General features: G+C 33.6%; 1 protein-coding gene across 5 annotated transcripts in view; it reads left to right on the top strand.

The window, feature by feature from the left end:
* CNTN5 (contactin 5) overlaps positions 1-14,992 on the top strand; it is a 1,325,220-nt gene that overhangs the window by 853,197 nt on the left and 457,031 nt on the right. For all 5 annotated transcript variants that reach the window (XM_045790825.2, XM_087868224.1, XM_045790823.2 and 2 more), the window contains one exon: positions 13,417-13,512. In XM_045790825.2, the coding sequence (XP_045646781.1) occupies positions 13,417-13,512 (96 nt within the window). The remainder of the gene's footprint in view (positions 1-13,416; positions 13,513-14,992) is intronic.

Raw genomic sequence — 14,992 nt, 5'->3', positions numbered from 1 at the left:
GGAACATAGTGGGGAAAATGAAGAGGAACACCAAGAAAGAGGCTCTTAACTATATAGAACAAACTGATAGTTACCAAAGGTGAAGTGGGCAAGGGAATGGGTTATATAGGTGAATAGTAAGGAAGGCATTTGTGATAAGCACCCGGTGTTGTAAGTAAGTGATTAATCAGTAAATTCTACACCTGAAATTAATATTACACTGTGTTAACTAGGTGGAATTTTAAATGCAAACTTGTGGGGGGAAAGAAAAAGTTTGGAGGAAGAGCAATGTAGTCATGGATTCTACATGTTACTATATTTTTAAGAGGTTAAACTATAATTAGTTTCAAAATTATCTTGTATTTAATGCAAAAAAAATAAGGTAAGTTCACCACTGTGCTTGTTATGGCTCTATTTGACTGACTATTTTACTTAATGAGTGTTATATATCCTGTTAATTTGAATAACTTTGTAGATAGTCCCCAAACATTACAATTTGAGTATATTTAATTCTATATGTTCAAAGTATTTAGAAAAAAATAAAATTATTAAGGTTCATAATTTTAAGTTGATAAGATACAGCTCCCTGAAATTCTTAGAGGGGAATAATATTTATCAAGTGCTTATTATTGGTCAGTTGTGTGGGTAAGATATTTTTATATGTTAGGAAATTTTTTACAGTAGTCTTCTAAGATATGTCTAATAATTATCTCATCGTGGGTAGGAAGTAAAGCATGGTGAAGTAAAATAATTTTCCCAAGGTACCTGTTAATAAACAGTGATGGTTGAATGTGAATGTAGGTCTTTTGCTTTCAAAGCCCTTATTTTTTATAGCAATATTTTAAAAATAATTTTAAGATCCACTGGTTAGTTAATAACTTAAATAGTTTATATTAAAATAAGCAATGGAAGTGCAATATTTCTCTTAAAATATTTTCAAACAAATTGATTGAACATTCTTCAGAACTTTTTTCTTTTTTCTTTTCTTTCTTTCTTTCTTTTTTTTTTAAACCATCATCTTCAGTAGGAATAGTTTTCAGTGTGGTTGTGTAGACTGCTGTGAATAAGAGGTTTTGCTGGAAATACATAGAGTTGCCGTAAAAAACTATTACAATTACTTGCATCTAGAAACTTTAATTTTTTTGTAATTATTACACAATCAACAAAAAGAAATTTCTTTTTTAAAAAATTGTCTTACACTTTCCATCTCCACTAAAGATTGAACTGTATATACATGACCTTTTTACTAATAGTAATTTAATAAGTAATTTAATCTTGAGTGAAAATTCTGTTCTAGAAATAACATATTATGCATATGTGTTTCAGTGTTATCTGTAAAGCTCAGTATTTATTGGGAATTTTGGATCTTCTAGGAATATAATTTTGAAAAGATAGGATAGCATAATATCTGGAAAATATCTCAACATTTAGGTATTTCAAAACTAAAATTCATCAAGTATAATAATTATATTCTAAAGATACATATGTAATTGTTTTATTGATTCAAGTACTTATTTATCAATTATTTATTAGGTACCCATAGAATAATGCATTAGGCATTATTTTAAGCAGTGGTAAAACAGTGTTTATTTAAAAATTATATTCTAATGGGTTGGGGAAGACAGACAGTACATTTTAAATCCCATTATATAATGTGTCAGGTGGTCATAAATGTTATGATAGAAAAGTAATCAGAATAAAGAGAACAGAATTTGGGAGACTAAGAAGAAAGAATCTACTGATCAAGGAAGTCCTCTCTGCAAAAATGACATTCCAGCAGAGACCTGCACAGAGTTAAGGAGATCTGTGCAAGTACCTAGGAGGGAGAGTATCCTAGACAGAGAGAAGAGTTAGGGAAAGAGTCTGGAAATATTACAATAAACATAGCAAACAAAAATCCCTGTGCTCATGGACTCTAAATTCTATGTGTGGGAGGCACAATAGACAAGAAAAATAAACAATAGTTTTTGGAGAACAAGTACCACAGAGAAAAGTCAATTAGGGAAGAGAGATAAGGAATGTATATGGGATAATTAGGTTCCACTTTTTGGTAAGATGTCCTTTGAAGATCTCTCTATGAAGGTGACACTAAAATAGAGACCTAAAGGGGGTTTAGGTAACAGCTATGATTGTATCTTGGGAGTGGGGTTAGGGGAAGTTCTACTTGGAGGAAGCAGCAAATACAAAGGCCCTGAGGCAGGACAATACTTGATATATTTTATTTGATTAAAAGCAAGGAAACCAGTGTGCTATAATGGAGGGAAGGAAAATGAATATGGTAGGAGATGGCATCAAGAGGCAACAAATCAAGATAATCTTGATTTGTGGGCCATTGTAAGTGGTTTGACTTTTCCTCTGAGTAATATAGAAAGCCATTTAGGTCAGATGGTCTAACTTCATTTTAAAAGAACCAATTCTGGCTGCTGTGCTGAGAATAGACTTACAGAGAGCAAAGGAAGAAGTAAGGAGACCAGTAGGGTGCTTCCACAACAGTGAAGGTGAGAGATGCCCATGAAAGCTATAAGGAGCATTAGATGTTGTTGGATTTTGGATGTATTATGAAATAGTATCAGTAGGATTTATTCATGAATTGTATGTGGGATGTGAGAGACATATTGGAATCACACATGATTTTTTTCATTTTATCTTACCTGGAAAAATGGAATGATCACTTACTCTTATTGGAAATATTATAGCAATGGTAGGTTGGCAGGTAGGACGGGAGTTCCATTAGGATATGTTATGTTTCAATGCCTATTAGACATTCAAATGGAAATGTCAAGTAAATTGTTTATGCGTGTGTGCTGCTATTCAAGGGAGGTGTCCAAGAAGGAATAAGTTCGATAATTATTCAGTGTAAACATGCTTTTTTAAATACAGGAGGTTATATATAAAATGACCTTGGGAATGGTGTGGATTGAGAAATGAAAAGATCCAAGGACTAAGCTGAGGCCCTGAAATGCTTAGATATTGGAAATATGAGGAGGAATAAGCTAATGGAAGTGAAGAGGAGGGCACAGTGAAGGAAGAAAAATTCAAGCAACAAATTCATTTTCGGTAGAAGGGTGTGGAGAATTCTATCAAATACTGATTATAGGTCAAGTAGCTGAGAACTGAGGAATTGATCAATAAACTTAACAGCGTGAAGGTCATTCGTTTCCTTCATAGTAGTATTTGGTCAGTGGTAGGAAGACAACCAGATTTGAGAAGCTTTTGAGAGAACAGGAATTGTTTGCAGAGTTTGTTTTACCAGGTGGGTAGGGGACAAAAATGGTTGGTACCTAGGGGAAAATGGGGTCAAAGAGCTATTTTTCCTTCCTCTTGTTCTTTTAAATTTTGGAGAAATACCAATATTTTGAATGCTACTGATGATGCAGAAGGGAGATGTGGGCCTTTGATTAGATCAGAGACAGTCATTTATTGATAAGAGAATCAGGAGAAGTGTAGATATAGATAAGTTGATAACTAGTGTGGTAGTGTTACAGGTTGACTTCCCTCAGAAACAGGCTCAATGACTGGAATTTAGTGTGGACGATGGTTATTAAGAAGTGCCCTTTGAATTCATCCACTGGAAGGGAGGAGGAAGGAGAAGATGTGAGGAGAAGGAGCTCTGATGTAGGTTTAGCAGTAACCCCAGATGAAAACAAGGAGAATCTTTAAAGCTACAATGACTTTCCAGGGCTGTTTGGAGTTGGACCAAGGTAATCAGATCATTATATTCACTCATTGAGCAGTTGTTGGCTGCATGTTACCCAAGGAAGGGATATAACCTTGGTTGAGCTGATTCTCTGTAGCAAAGGCAGCCCCTGAAGGTGCTAAGAGCTGAAAACTGTCATTAAGACTCCCAACAGCTGGGACAAGTCTTTCATTGAAGGGGAATCTGGGACACACATTGCAGTTTGCCCCTAGGAGAAATATATATAAGTGATTTTTTTATTACTTCTGTCTTCTCCAAGATGTAGGAGGGAAGAAGTAGGGAAAAGGGCAAGGGATTGTTTTGAAAGAGAGGTGTAAAAGTATTGTCTAGAGGATAGAGAGAATGGAATCCATAAATGTGCTGGGATCAGTTAGCACAAAGGGCCTGCCTGAGGTTCATGGATGAATTTAGAGCAAAATTAATCATCTTTGTTGATGTTTTTCTCCATTCATATTCCCTTGCCAAGAGCACAATAGGTAGATAGTTTAATTTAACCTAGGCTGAAGTTGTGCTATGGGAGTAAAAAGGAAGAAGAGAGGAGTAAGAAGTCATAGTTGTAGGCAAGGAAGTATTAATTTAATAAAATATTATAAAATGTAAAATAGCTGAAGAGAATAGTTAGGTCCAAAGCTTGAAAGACAATCAAAAGTTGTATCAGTTTTAGGAATTAATGTACTAAATGACTTGCTGATTTTACTAAATGGCACCTTTCCCCAATCTCTATGGGTCTATAATATTCAAAATCTTGATTCATGTTCTATTTATTATTATTATTATTATTATTATTATTATTATTATTGTTAATTATTTACTTTGCAATACTCAGTCTTATAGTTTCCTGAGACTTTTAATAAATTAAGACTGATCTGAGTTTGGAAAAACATTTGAACTTATAAGTAAGCAGATAAAAATTATTTATTTCTTAACTATGGAGAACAAACTGATGGATACCAGAAGGGAGGTAAGTGGAGGGTGGGGTGAAAGGGGTGAAGGGAATTAAGAGTACACTTATTTGATGATCCTTAAGTAATATATAGAATTGCTGAATATCTATATTGTAAACATCAAACTAATGTAACACTCTATGTTAATTACACTGAGATTAATTTTTTTGAAAAGTAAAAAAAAATAATAATAAAGGGAGAAGCAGTACTTAAGTGAAAAAAAAAAAGAATTATTAATATAATTGCTTACCCAGAGCGTAGAAAGTTAAATCAAATATTTAGAACCTCTGCCAGGGTTCATAGACTATCATCACATTAGTCAAACAAATTTATACACAACTTTAGCATTTGAGATTATTTCACTATATATTATTCACTGTTGAAGTAGCTTTTTGTAACATACATCAAGATATCAAAGAAAAGACCTGAGATCAAAAACATTTTTATCACACTCTGGATAATTGATCTTTTTACAAGAGCAATTACAATTTACTGCTTTACTTATAATGTAATTAAAATTGTCTCTTTTAAGGAAAACATACACTGATATACTTTGGTTTCCTCTTAATCAGTGAACCTTTGGCTGGATGATTCATATCTGATAATATGCAAAGTGAATGACAAGCCACAGCGAGAGATTAGTCATCTGACCCATTATATATAAACAGGAAAAATGGGAATGAAGGAAGTTTCATTGTAATTTGTCATTATCTCATAGATTTACTTCACCACATCTCTAGCTGTACCTTAATTCAATTTTTATCTTCATGTAATAAATGGGAGTGTATATTTTGAGATACCTCTAATTAATTCAACTGATATTTTCAAAAGACTAATTTTAGGGGCACCTGTGTGGCTCAGTCAGTTAAGGGTCTGCCTTCAGCTCAGGTCACAATCCCAGGTTTCTGGGATCGAGCCCTGCATTAGGCTCCCTGCTCAGTTCAGAGCCTGCTTTTCCCTCTTCCTCTGCAGCTCCCTCTGCTTGTGTGCTCTCTCTCTCTCTCCGTCAAATAAATAAATAAAATCTTTTTTTAAAAAATAGTAATTTTATTAAATAATTAACACTTTTAAAAGGTAATATGATGTCACATTCACAGACAACTTATAACAATTATTTTAAAGAATTGTAGATTGTTTCATGTGGTGTAATAGGTAAATATTTAAAGAAATAATCAAATCAATTGAAAAATTCTAAATTAAGAGTATTGGAATAACTCTAGATTAGAAACATGCTAGTTCCACAAATGAATTTGTCATCTTGAAGGTTCAAATCCTGGCTGTGAGTTTTTATTTCTGTTACTTAACCTTAGTGAATCCCAATGTCCTCATCAATAAGTGGGGATAATAAGTCTTTGCCTTCTGTGCTTACAAATTGATCACAGGCTTATGACTCACCCATAACCAAAAGAACACCACAAAGCTTCATGTTTCTATGGCTTTCAGTCAAGGTATCATTCCATAATCAAATTTTAAAAACTATTTTTATTAAGAATACTATTTGTTGTAGTTTCTTAGGGAAAATTTTACATGCAGGCAAATGGCTATGTATTGGAAAATGCTAATTTAATTATCATTCAAAATAAATGTAAGAATTATTTTTTTCATTCTTTACTAATTTTTCCATCTTTATGTCTTTCATCTGTCAGAAAATGATTTTTATAGGAGATCCTTTTGAAGACTATTTCTAAATTCCTAAAATCAACTTAGCCCAACTTTCAAATGTTGAATTGCTTTTGTGCTAATACATTTTATTAAACAATCACATTGATTTTGATTTGCCAATTCACTACTTATTAACTGCAGGACCAAAGTCAAGCTTTTATTTGCTCTTCACATAGTTTAGTAATCTTTAAAATGGAGAAATTAATATTTAATCTCCAAGATGTCTAGTATAGAGTATGTATGCTAGTAGCTAATTAATTATTATTTCATTTCTTTTTCATTGTTTTAGAATGTCAAAGATAGTTTCTGAATGAGGTCTGGCCAATTTTTATTACAGGATATTTATATGAGACGCAAAAATCTGACAATGATCTGAATAATTCTAATGATAACAGAAACAATAACAATAAGAAATAAAAGTGTTCAAAGAAGACTTCAATATACACTTTGCAAATGAGGCAAAAAATACAAAGTTAATATTAGAAATCTTCCAGTCATTTTTATAGAAATCATAAAAGTTAAAGCTATGCGGTCCCACAGAAAGAGTACCAATCTTAGTTCTTCTATACTATAATCTTACATAAGAATCTGATACCCTCATGTTAATAATTAATAAAATTCAAGTCTGACATCTTGTTTAAAATGTTTTACCTTTTTCAATCGTTTTAGTTTTTGTAAAAATTCAAACTCAATTTTATGAAGGTTAGAACTCATAATAAATTTTCTGTATTCACAAAACCTTTAATGTTAAGAGAATTAATTGAGAATACCTGGAGCATTGATAACCTAAAGCTTACTAGCACCACCTACAGGATGAATGTATAACCAAGTGCAATTTATTTTATTTTAAAGATTTATTTATTTGAGAAAAAAAGAGAGAGAGCACAGTGTATTAGGGGAAAGGGAGAGAGAATCCCAAGTAGACTCCAGGCCAAGTGTAGAGCCGGACACAGGGCTTGATCTCATGACCCTGAGATCAGGACCTGAGTCAAAATCAAGAGTCAGACATTCAAGTGACTGAGCCACCCAGTCATCCCTAACCAAGTGCAATTTAAAAGCACTCTGGGGGCACCTGGGTGGCTCAGTCATTAAGGGTCTGCCTGTGGCTCAGGGTGTGATCCCAGGGTCTTGGGATCGAGCCCCGCATGAGGCTCCCTGCTCCACTGGAGCCTGCTTCTTCCTCTCCCACTCCCCCTGCTTGTGTTCCCTCTATTGCTGGCTCTCTCTCTCTGTGTCAAATAAATAAATAAAATCTTTTTATAAATAAATTAATTAATTAAGTACTCTGATTCCTATTCCTTTTTCCAAACATACAACTCTCATACAACAAACATTGTGACTTACTCAGAACGGATTTAAGACTAGGAAATTAAAACCCAGGAGGCAGATGAACCTCAACACATTATTCCTAATTGTATAAGATTTATTCTGTTGAATGGTGTTGGGAAAATTGGGCAGCAACATGTAGAAGAATTAAACTGGACCATTTTCTCACACCATGAATAAAAATAAACTCAAAATAGATGAAAGACCTCAATGTGAGACAGGAAGCCATCAAAATCCTAGAGGAGAACACAGGCAGCAACCTCTTTGACCTTGGCGGAAGAAACTTCTTGCTAGACACATCTCCAAAGGCAAGGGAAACAAAAGTAAAAACGAACTATTGGGACTTCACCAAGATAAAAAGCTTTTATAGAGCAAAGGAAACAATTGACAAAACCAGAAGACAATCAACCGAATTGGGGAAGATATTTGCAAATTAGATAAAGGGTTAGTATCCAAGATCTATAAAAAGCTTATGAAACTCAACATCCAAATCATCATCATCATCATCATCATCATCATCATCATCATCATCATCAACTAGTCAAGAAATGGGCAGAAGATATGAACAGACAATTCTCCAAAGAAGACATACAAATGGCCAACAAACACATGAAAAAATGCTCAACATCACTCGGCATCAGGGAAATGCAAATCAAAACCACAGTGAGATACAATAAATGTTGGTGAGGATGTGGAGAAAGGGGAACCCTCTTACATTGTTGGTGGGAATGCAAACCAGTATAGCCACCCTGGAAAATAGTATGGAGGTTCCTCAAAATGATAAAAATAGACCTACCTTATGACCCAGCACTTGCAATACTAGATATTTATCCAAAGGATATAAACATAGTGATTCAAAGGGGCACATGTACCCCAATGTTTATAGCAGTAATGTCCATAATAGCAAAACTATGGAAAGAGCCCAGATGTCCATCGACAGAGGAAGGGATACATATACATACAATGGAATATTACTCGGCCATCAAAAAATGAAATCTTACCATTTGCAATGACATGGATGGAACTAGAGGGTATTATGCTAAGTAAAATAAGTCTTTCAGAGAAAGACAATTATCATATGATTTCACTCATATGTGGAATTTAAGAAACAAAACAGATGAACATAGGGGTAGGGAGGGAAAAATGAAATAAGATTAAATCGGAGGGGGAGACAAACCCTAAAAGACTTAACTATAGGAAACAAACTGAGGGTTGCTGGAGGGGAGGTGGGTAGGGGGAAGGAATAATTGGGTGATGGGCATTAAGGAGGGCACGTGATGTAATAATGAACACTAGGTGTTATATGTAACTGATTAATATAACACTAGGTGTTATTGTAACTGATTAATCACTGAACTCTATCTCTGAAACCAGTAATACACTATATGTTAATTTAATTTAAAAAAAGTTTTTAAATATATTTATCCTGTTCCCTTGATCCTTTTCCCTCATTTCTCCCCAGTAACTAACCAATCTATTGTACTTAAGCAAGATCATAAGATCAGTGCCCTGAACCCCTTATGTATTTTCTTTTCTTTCTCCAACACTTTCAAATAATTCACCTTTCTAGGCAATGACTTTTGAAATGTTTTCACGTTTATGTGTGCCTGTGCACTATACATACTTAAGGTGTCTTAATGGGTGAAAACCCTTCCCAATTTGTTTGCAAATTTGTTCAACCCACTATACCATCCAGTGTGAACTTTATGAAGTCTTTCAGGAGAAATCCTTTTATAGACCTTACTATTTGTTAACATTATTCTTCCCCTGAGTTACGGAAAATTTTTATCTTGCTGTAACCATGAATGCTAAGACTGGAAATATATCCACCTTTATTTTGGCCTTCTAACTTTAAAGTAAAATTAATGGCCAACTTCTAACAATTTACAAAAGTATATGACAGATATTCTTAAGTGTTAATCTTAACCTACAGGATTCATACCATACCCATTTTATCTTCACCTGGAGTCTGTAACCATTTGTTTGATCTTTTTGTGTTATAGACAAATGTATTTTAAGCTGTTTCAAACCCTTTGTGGAATAATGCAAGGAAGAAAAGGGAAGAAAGGAGGAAGTGTAGGCAGGTGGAGGAAGGAAGGAGAGAAAGAAAGGAAAAAACCTGGAGTGTATGTGTGTGTGTGTGTGTGTGTGTGTGTGTGTGTGCGTATAGCTCAGATTTAGGAGAATATCATGAAGTGCTACATGTAACTCATAAGTATAGCTGTGACAAGCTGAAGCTGTGATAGTTTGGGCTCATACATCTATTTGGTGGCACAGATTCCTCTCAGCTGGGTCTATGGAAAGTTGGTCCAAGTAGATATGATTAGTTCATACATCTACATCTTTCCTTTGCATCTTTTCTGTAACCCCAGTACCTAACATTGTGTTCAGTGTGTGGTTTGCATTGAAGAAATATTTATTAAATAAATGGGTGAAATGATTTGTCTTACAGCTGTTGAATATGCTGCAAATCACACATACTAAACCTATATTTTAACTGTCATGCGAGGTTCTCAAATCATTTATTATATACCTGTTTTTCTTTGCATGGTTCATCGAGGATGAATAGGTACAATACTTCTGTAAGCTGCAGTTCTAGTTAAAGCTCCACTATCAAACTCTGCATGAGCTTCTGAACTTGGAAAAAAAAAATTGAGGAAAGACAAGGCCTAGAGCCCTGTGATTCTTGATCACAAACTTTCTCCTCCAGTCCATTACTTGTCTATTTGTCCACATACTATTTTATAAGTTCAGAAAGGGGTTTATTTCAGTTCAAGACTTTAACATGAATTTTGGAGTCTTTGTACTAAAATTTTAATTCTTATTCATTTTTCCCTTACAAGTCAAAAATAGAACATATCAACATGTACTTTTTATCGTGTGTCAATAAAATAATCAAATCTCCATCTATAAAAGCTCTTGTTTTTTATCTTCTTGATATATACAATGTACATCCTATTAAAATAATGTAATAAGCACTCAAACTAAGTTCTTTGATGAGTACCTCCAAATAAAGTAACTGCTTTTTATTCACAATGAGATAAAAATAACCAGCTATATTTTTACTAAGACTAGTCTGTCCAATTGCCATCCCACTCCAACCAAGAATAATTTTTTTTCACATACATCATTCTGCCACAGATCAACCAGAATCTTGTCTAATACAAGGACCATTTTTACATTATAGATAATAATGTTTCACTTTTTTTTCCTAGGAAGAAGGATTTAAATGAGAAAAGTACACTTCCTATGAAAGTACAGTCGCCTTTCTAGTATTTTTCTACATGTCTTATGAAAGAAAGAAATGTATTCATACTTGAAAAAAATCCATATATCTTTGTACTGTTGGCACTATACTTCCTAGGAAATGATGACACAGAAAATTCCATGAGGAAATGTTGAATTATACCTGTACTAACAGCTGATACCCAATAAAGCAATTACAACTTAGTGTTATCTTTCGGGTCATTGTGATCTCAAAACACAATTTGGGTCATAATTATTCTAATTTTCTTCTCTTTTTCATGTCTAATTTCTAGGCCATGCCTGTACTTCAGTTTCTCAGATACAGAAATTAATTTAGGACCGTTCTTTATTAAAATATTCTGTTTACTATAATAAGTTGATTTGAAATGTCATAATAAGCATAACATAAACTTGTAGTAAATGTATTAGAAGCTACATATATGTTTTTCAAAAATCATTTAAGAAATTCAGTTATGATACATTGATATCCAAATAGCCTTCCAAAGTTTATAAATTCAGTGAGGATGAAAAAAAGAAAATAAAGCCATATAATCCCTAAAGAGTCATTACAGCCTTAATGCAATTACTGCTTCACTGTGTCTAGGAGTAGTCAAAGGAAGTCAAATTAGAAATCTTTCCATGCTTGTTTTCATATTGAGCTCTTTTATTGGGAAAAAGACAGTTTCTATCCATAAGAATCAATGCATAGGAATTTAAAGCCATGAGTTACACATATTTGAAAATGAGTAAACTTGATTTTTACCAGAAGTTAGTGGGGATGTTTTCAATCCACCATCAAAAAAAAAAAAAAAAAGAATTAGAATTAAGGCAATTCTTTCTAATCTATCCAGTTTGTGAAATGCTTAACTATTGGCAATGAAGCATAGAATTTTTTTTTAAGTTTTATTTATTTATTCATGAGAGACAGAGAGAGAAAGAGACAGAGGCAGACTGAGAAGCAGGTTGCTTCTGCAGGGAGCCTGTTGCAGGACTCAGTCCCAGAACCCTGGGTCACCATCTGAGCTGAAGGCAGACCCTTAACCGACTGAGCCACCCAGGTGCCCTGAAGCATAGAATTATGTGTAAATGTCTAAACACTTTCATCAATATTGAATACTTCTCTATTTATTTGGCATTATGCCTTCACTGTTTAGTAGTTCCTCATGATTTTGAATATGGGATATTAAAGTTAGTGATTTATCTCCTTCATAGAACTTCAGTGTATTTTCTCAACTACTTACTCTCATCATTTGTCAGATTAACAAACATTAAACTTGAGGGTCTACATTGTATTACTGTGAAACATACTATTTTAATGTGAAGTAATGAGAAGTTTCAAAAAACCCCTTTTACAATAGGTGAATAATAGAGGGAAAGGTAGAACATTTTCAAGAAGTATTTTTCACTAAGGGAACATGCTTTTACAGATTGAGAATTTTGGGACAATGTTTATTTATAAAAATTTTGAAATCCTACCATTTCTAGGAAACTATTCTTTTTTTTTAAGATTTTATTTATTTATTTGAAAGAGAGAGAGTGAGTGAGAGAGAGAGAGCACGAGTGGGGGAAAAGGCAGAGGGAGAGGGATGAGCAGACTCCCCACTGAGCAGGGAGCCTGATGCAGGGCTCAATCCTAGGACCCTGGGATCATGACCTGAGCCAAAGGCAGCCGCTTAACCAACTGAGCAACCCAGGCACCCTGTGGGAAAACATTCAAAAATCATATCTTTGATCAACTTAGCTCAAAAAGGGGGAAAGGGCCATATCTACTGAGGTATGAGTAGATTAATAAACAATAATAGAAATACAAATATGACTCATTTTTTAGGTCACTTTATTTTTAGGAAAGTATTTTCAAATTGTGCAAATGCAACATAATTTAAGAGAAGAGAGTTGAACCTCAATCAATGCTATAATTCTTCATACAGATAGTTGGGTATTTTGATAACTACAATATTCCCAGAGTAATGAAAATGGATGAGTATAATTAATTTGTACAAGCCATTCTAGGCTGCTATAAAATGAAAATAACATGACTTTTCCACTCACATTTATAGAAAAAGAATACTTTATATCCTCATTATATTCTGCTAGAGCATACAAGTCTCTCTAATTTGGAAAATTCATGCTTGGTTTTACACACCATTCCTGGCATGACATAATGAGACACCAAGTTGGACACCAGACACCCATAACCACTTCTATTTCTCTTCTCACTATGCAATTTGGTTTTATTAGTAGTAGAAAAATCAATATGTAGGAAATATTGTAAAGAAATAAAAGGACTATTTAATATGTTATAAATGTATTGTCTATTTTCTTTCTATATTGGCAACTTGCATGCACTATAAAAAATAGTGTGTAGTGCATATAATCTGAAAATTGTGGTATTTAAAATTGTATGGTATAGATTTATTTTTAAGGCCCTGATAATGAGAGAAAAGTAGGTACAAGTTATAAAAGTAGAAATTCTTTAAGTTTTGTTTTTTCGTTTTTTTTTTGTTGTTGTTTGTTTGTTTTTTGTTTTTTGCCTTGCATCTAAATGCTGTGTTATATTGACAGATCTGGGAAATTTTAGTGGCCGGACAAGAAGTGCAGTCTCTGTGAGGGAAGGCCAGGGGGTTGTTCTGATGTGCTCTCCTCCGCCTCATTCACCAGGTACAGTAGGATGCCATTCTATATTCCTGCTGATCTCTTTTACTATATGCTCATTCTTTTAGAGAGGGTATTGACTAAGAAACATTCCAGGTGAAATGTGCATGGTTTCTTTGAAATGTATTGCAGTACCAGCTGAGTAATTAAAGATCATATACTCTAACTACCACTGGACAGAAGACTGCACTCCTATGATAAGATTGCTTTATTGCCATTCTAACTGTTGATTGTTATGGTTATGTCTCTGCCTGCCACCAGTGAGGAATACATTGCCTGGAGCACAAGGAATATGATAAACTGAGAGAGTAAAAACTTCTCAAAATTATTTGGAGTGTCAGAGTTGAGTTAACTGAATAACAATGTGCATCTTGTTTCAGAAGATAAGCTTGAAACTGGGTTGTTTATGGTATTGCTTGTCACACTGGAACAAAAACTGCTAAGAAATATATACATATTTTTGAGTTTCAAACAAGACTATGATTTATGAATGACTTTTTGGCCACTTGAGCTCTTATTTATAAAAGTCATAGCAATAGGTAAGTACTTCATGGGGTTTAGAGGAACAGAATAGTAAACTGTGCTCAGATTAATTATAGTCCCTTGGCCAACCCAGGTAATTATACTTCTCATACTTTTTTTTAAATTCTATAATTTGAGATGAATACCTCTTTGTATTTCAGTATAGTTTTCCTATAATACAATTTAAGAGTGGCCAGTATAAATTAGAGAGAGAGAATCAAATGTCTATCTGAAAAATAACAAAGACCTTAGCGTTAACAGGAAACAGAATTCAGGGTCCTGGCATCTCAATCAATTTTTCTTCTTTGTTTAGTGTGAAAATCATACTTGTTTCTAGGTTGTAATTATCAGTATAGTAATGGGACCCAATTTTGTTCTACCGTAGATAATTTTTATCATAAATTACAATAGAATCTCAATCAATTTTCTTAAAATTTCTCAACTTTATATGGCCCCTTTCTAAGTGTTTTGAGATAAAAATAAATTATGTTTTAACAGAAAAATATTTTTAAAAAAACATTTTGCTTTGAAACTCAGATAATAATTACTGTCAGGAACAATTTTTGAGTTTTCCCTACCTAATTCTTTTATGTCAATTCAGCCCGTTCCTTTTGTGAATAGTTGGGGGCCTTTTAAACATGTTTTGTCTTACCTGCTTGGGATTCTAGATTTAGATTCTTTCAAGGCAACATGTGTTTTAACTTTTTTTCTATGGATAAGACAAAAAAATTTAGTAGATTTAAGAGAATCCTCTAGCATCAATATATGTTAGTCTAATGTTGTGTTATTAGATTTAGTTTAAGGAGCAGTATTAGATGAATAATTGTTAAAGATAAAAGAGAAGAAGGAAGAGGAAGACGACAAAGGAACCTGTTCTATAAAGGATGAAAGTGTTCACTGTCAAACCTATAGGAGTTAACATGAAAGCAGGATTTTTTGAAATATAATCTATATCTCAAGGCTG

The sequence above is a fragment of the Ursus americanus genome, chromosome 16 (genome assembly GCF_024610735.1).
Source record: "Ursus americanus isolate L20-20 chromosome 16, mUrsAme1.1.p, whole genome shotgun sequence".
In the NCBI taxonomy this organism is placed as follows: domain Eukaryota; kingdom Metazoa; phylum Chordata; class Mammalia; order Carnivora; family Ursidae; genus Ursus; species Ursus americanus.
Note: the sequence above shows the minus strand (reverse complement) of the source record. Positions and strands in the feature narration are given on the sequence as shown.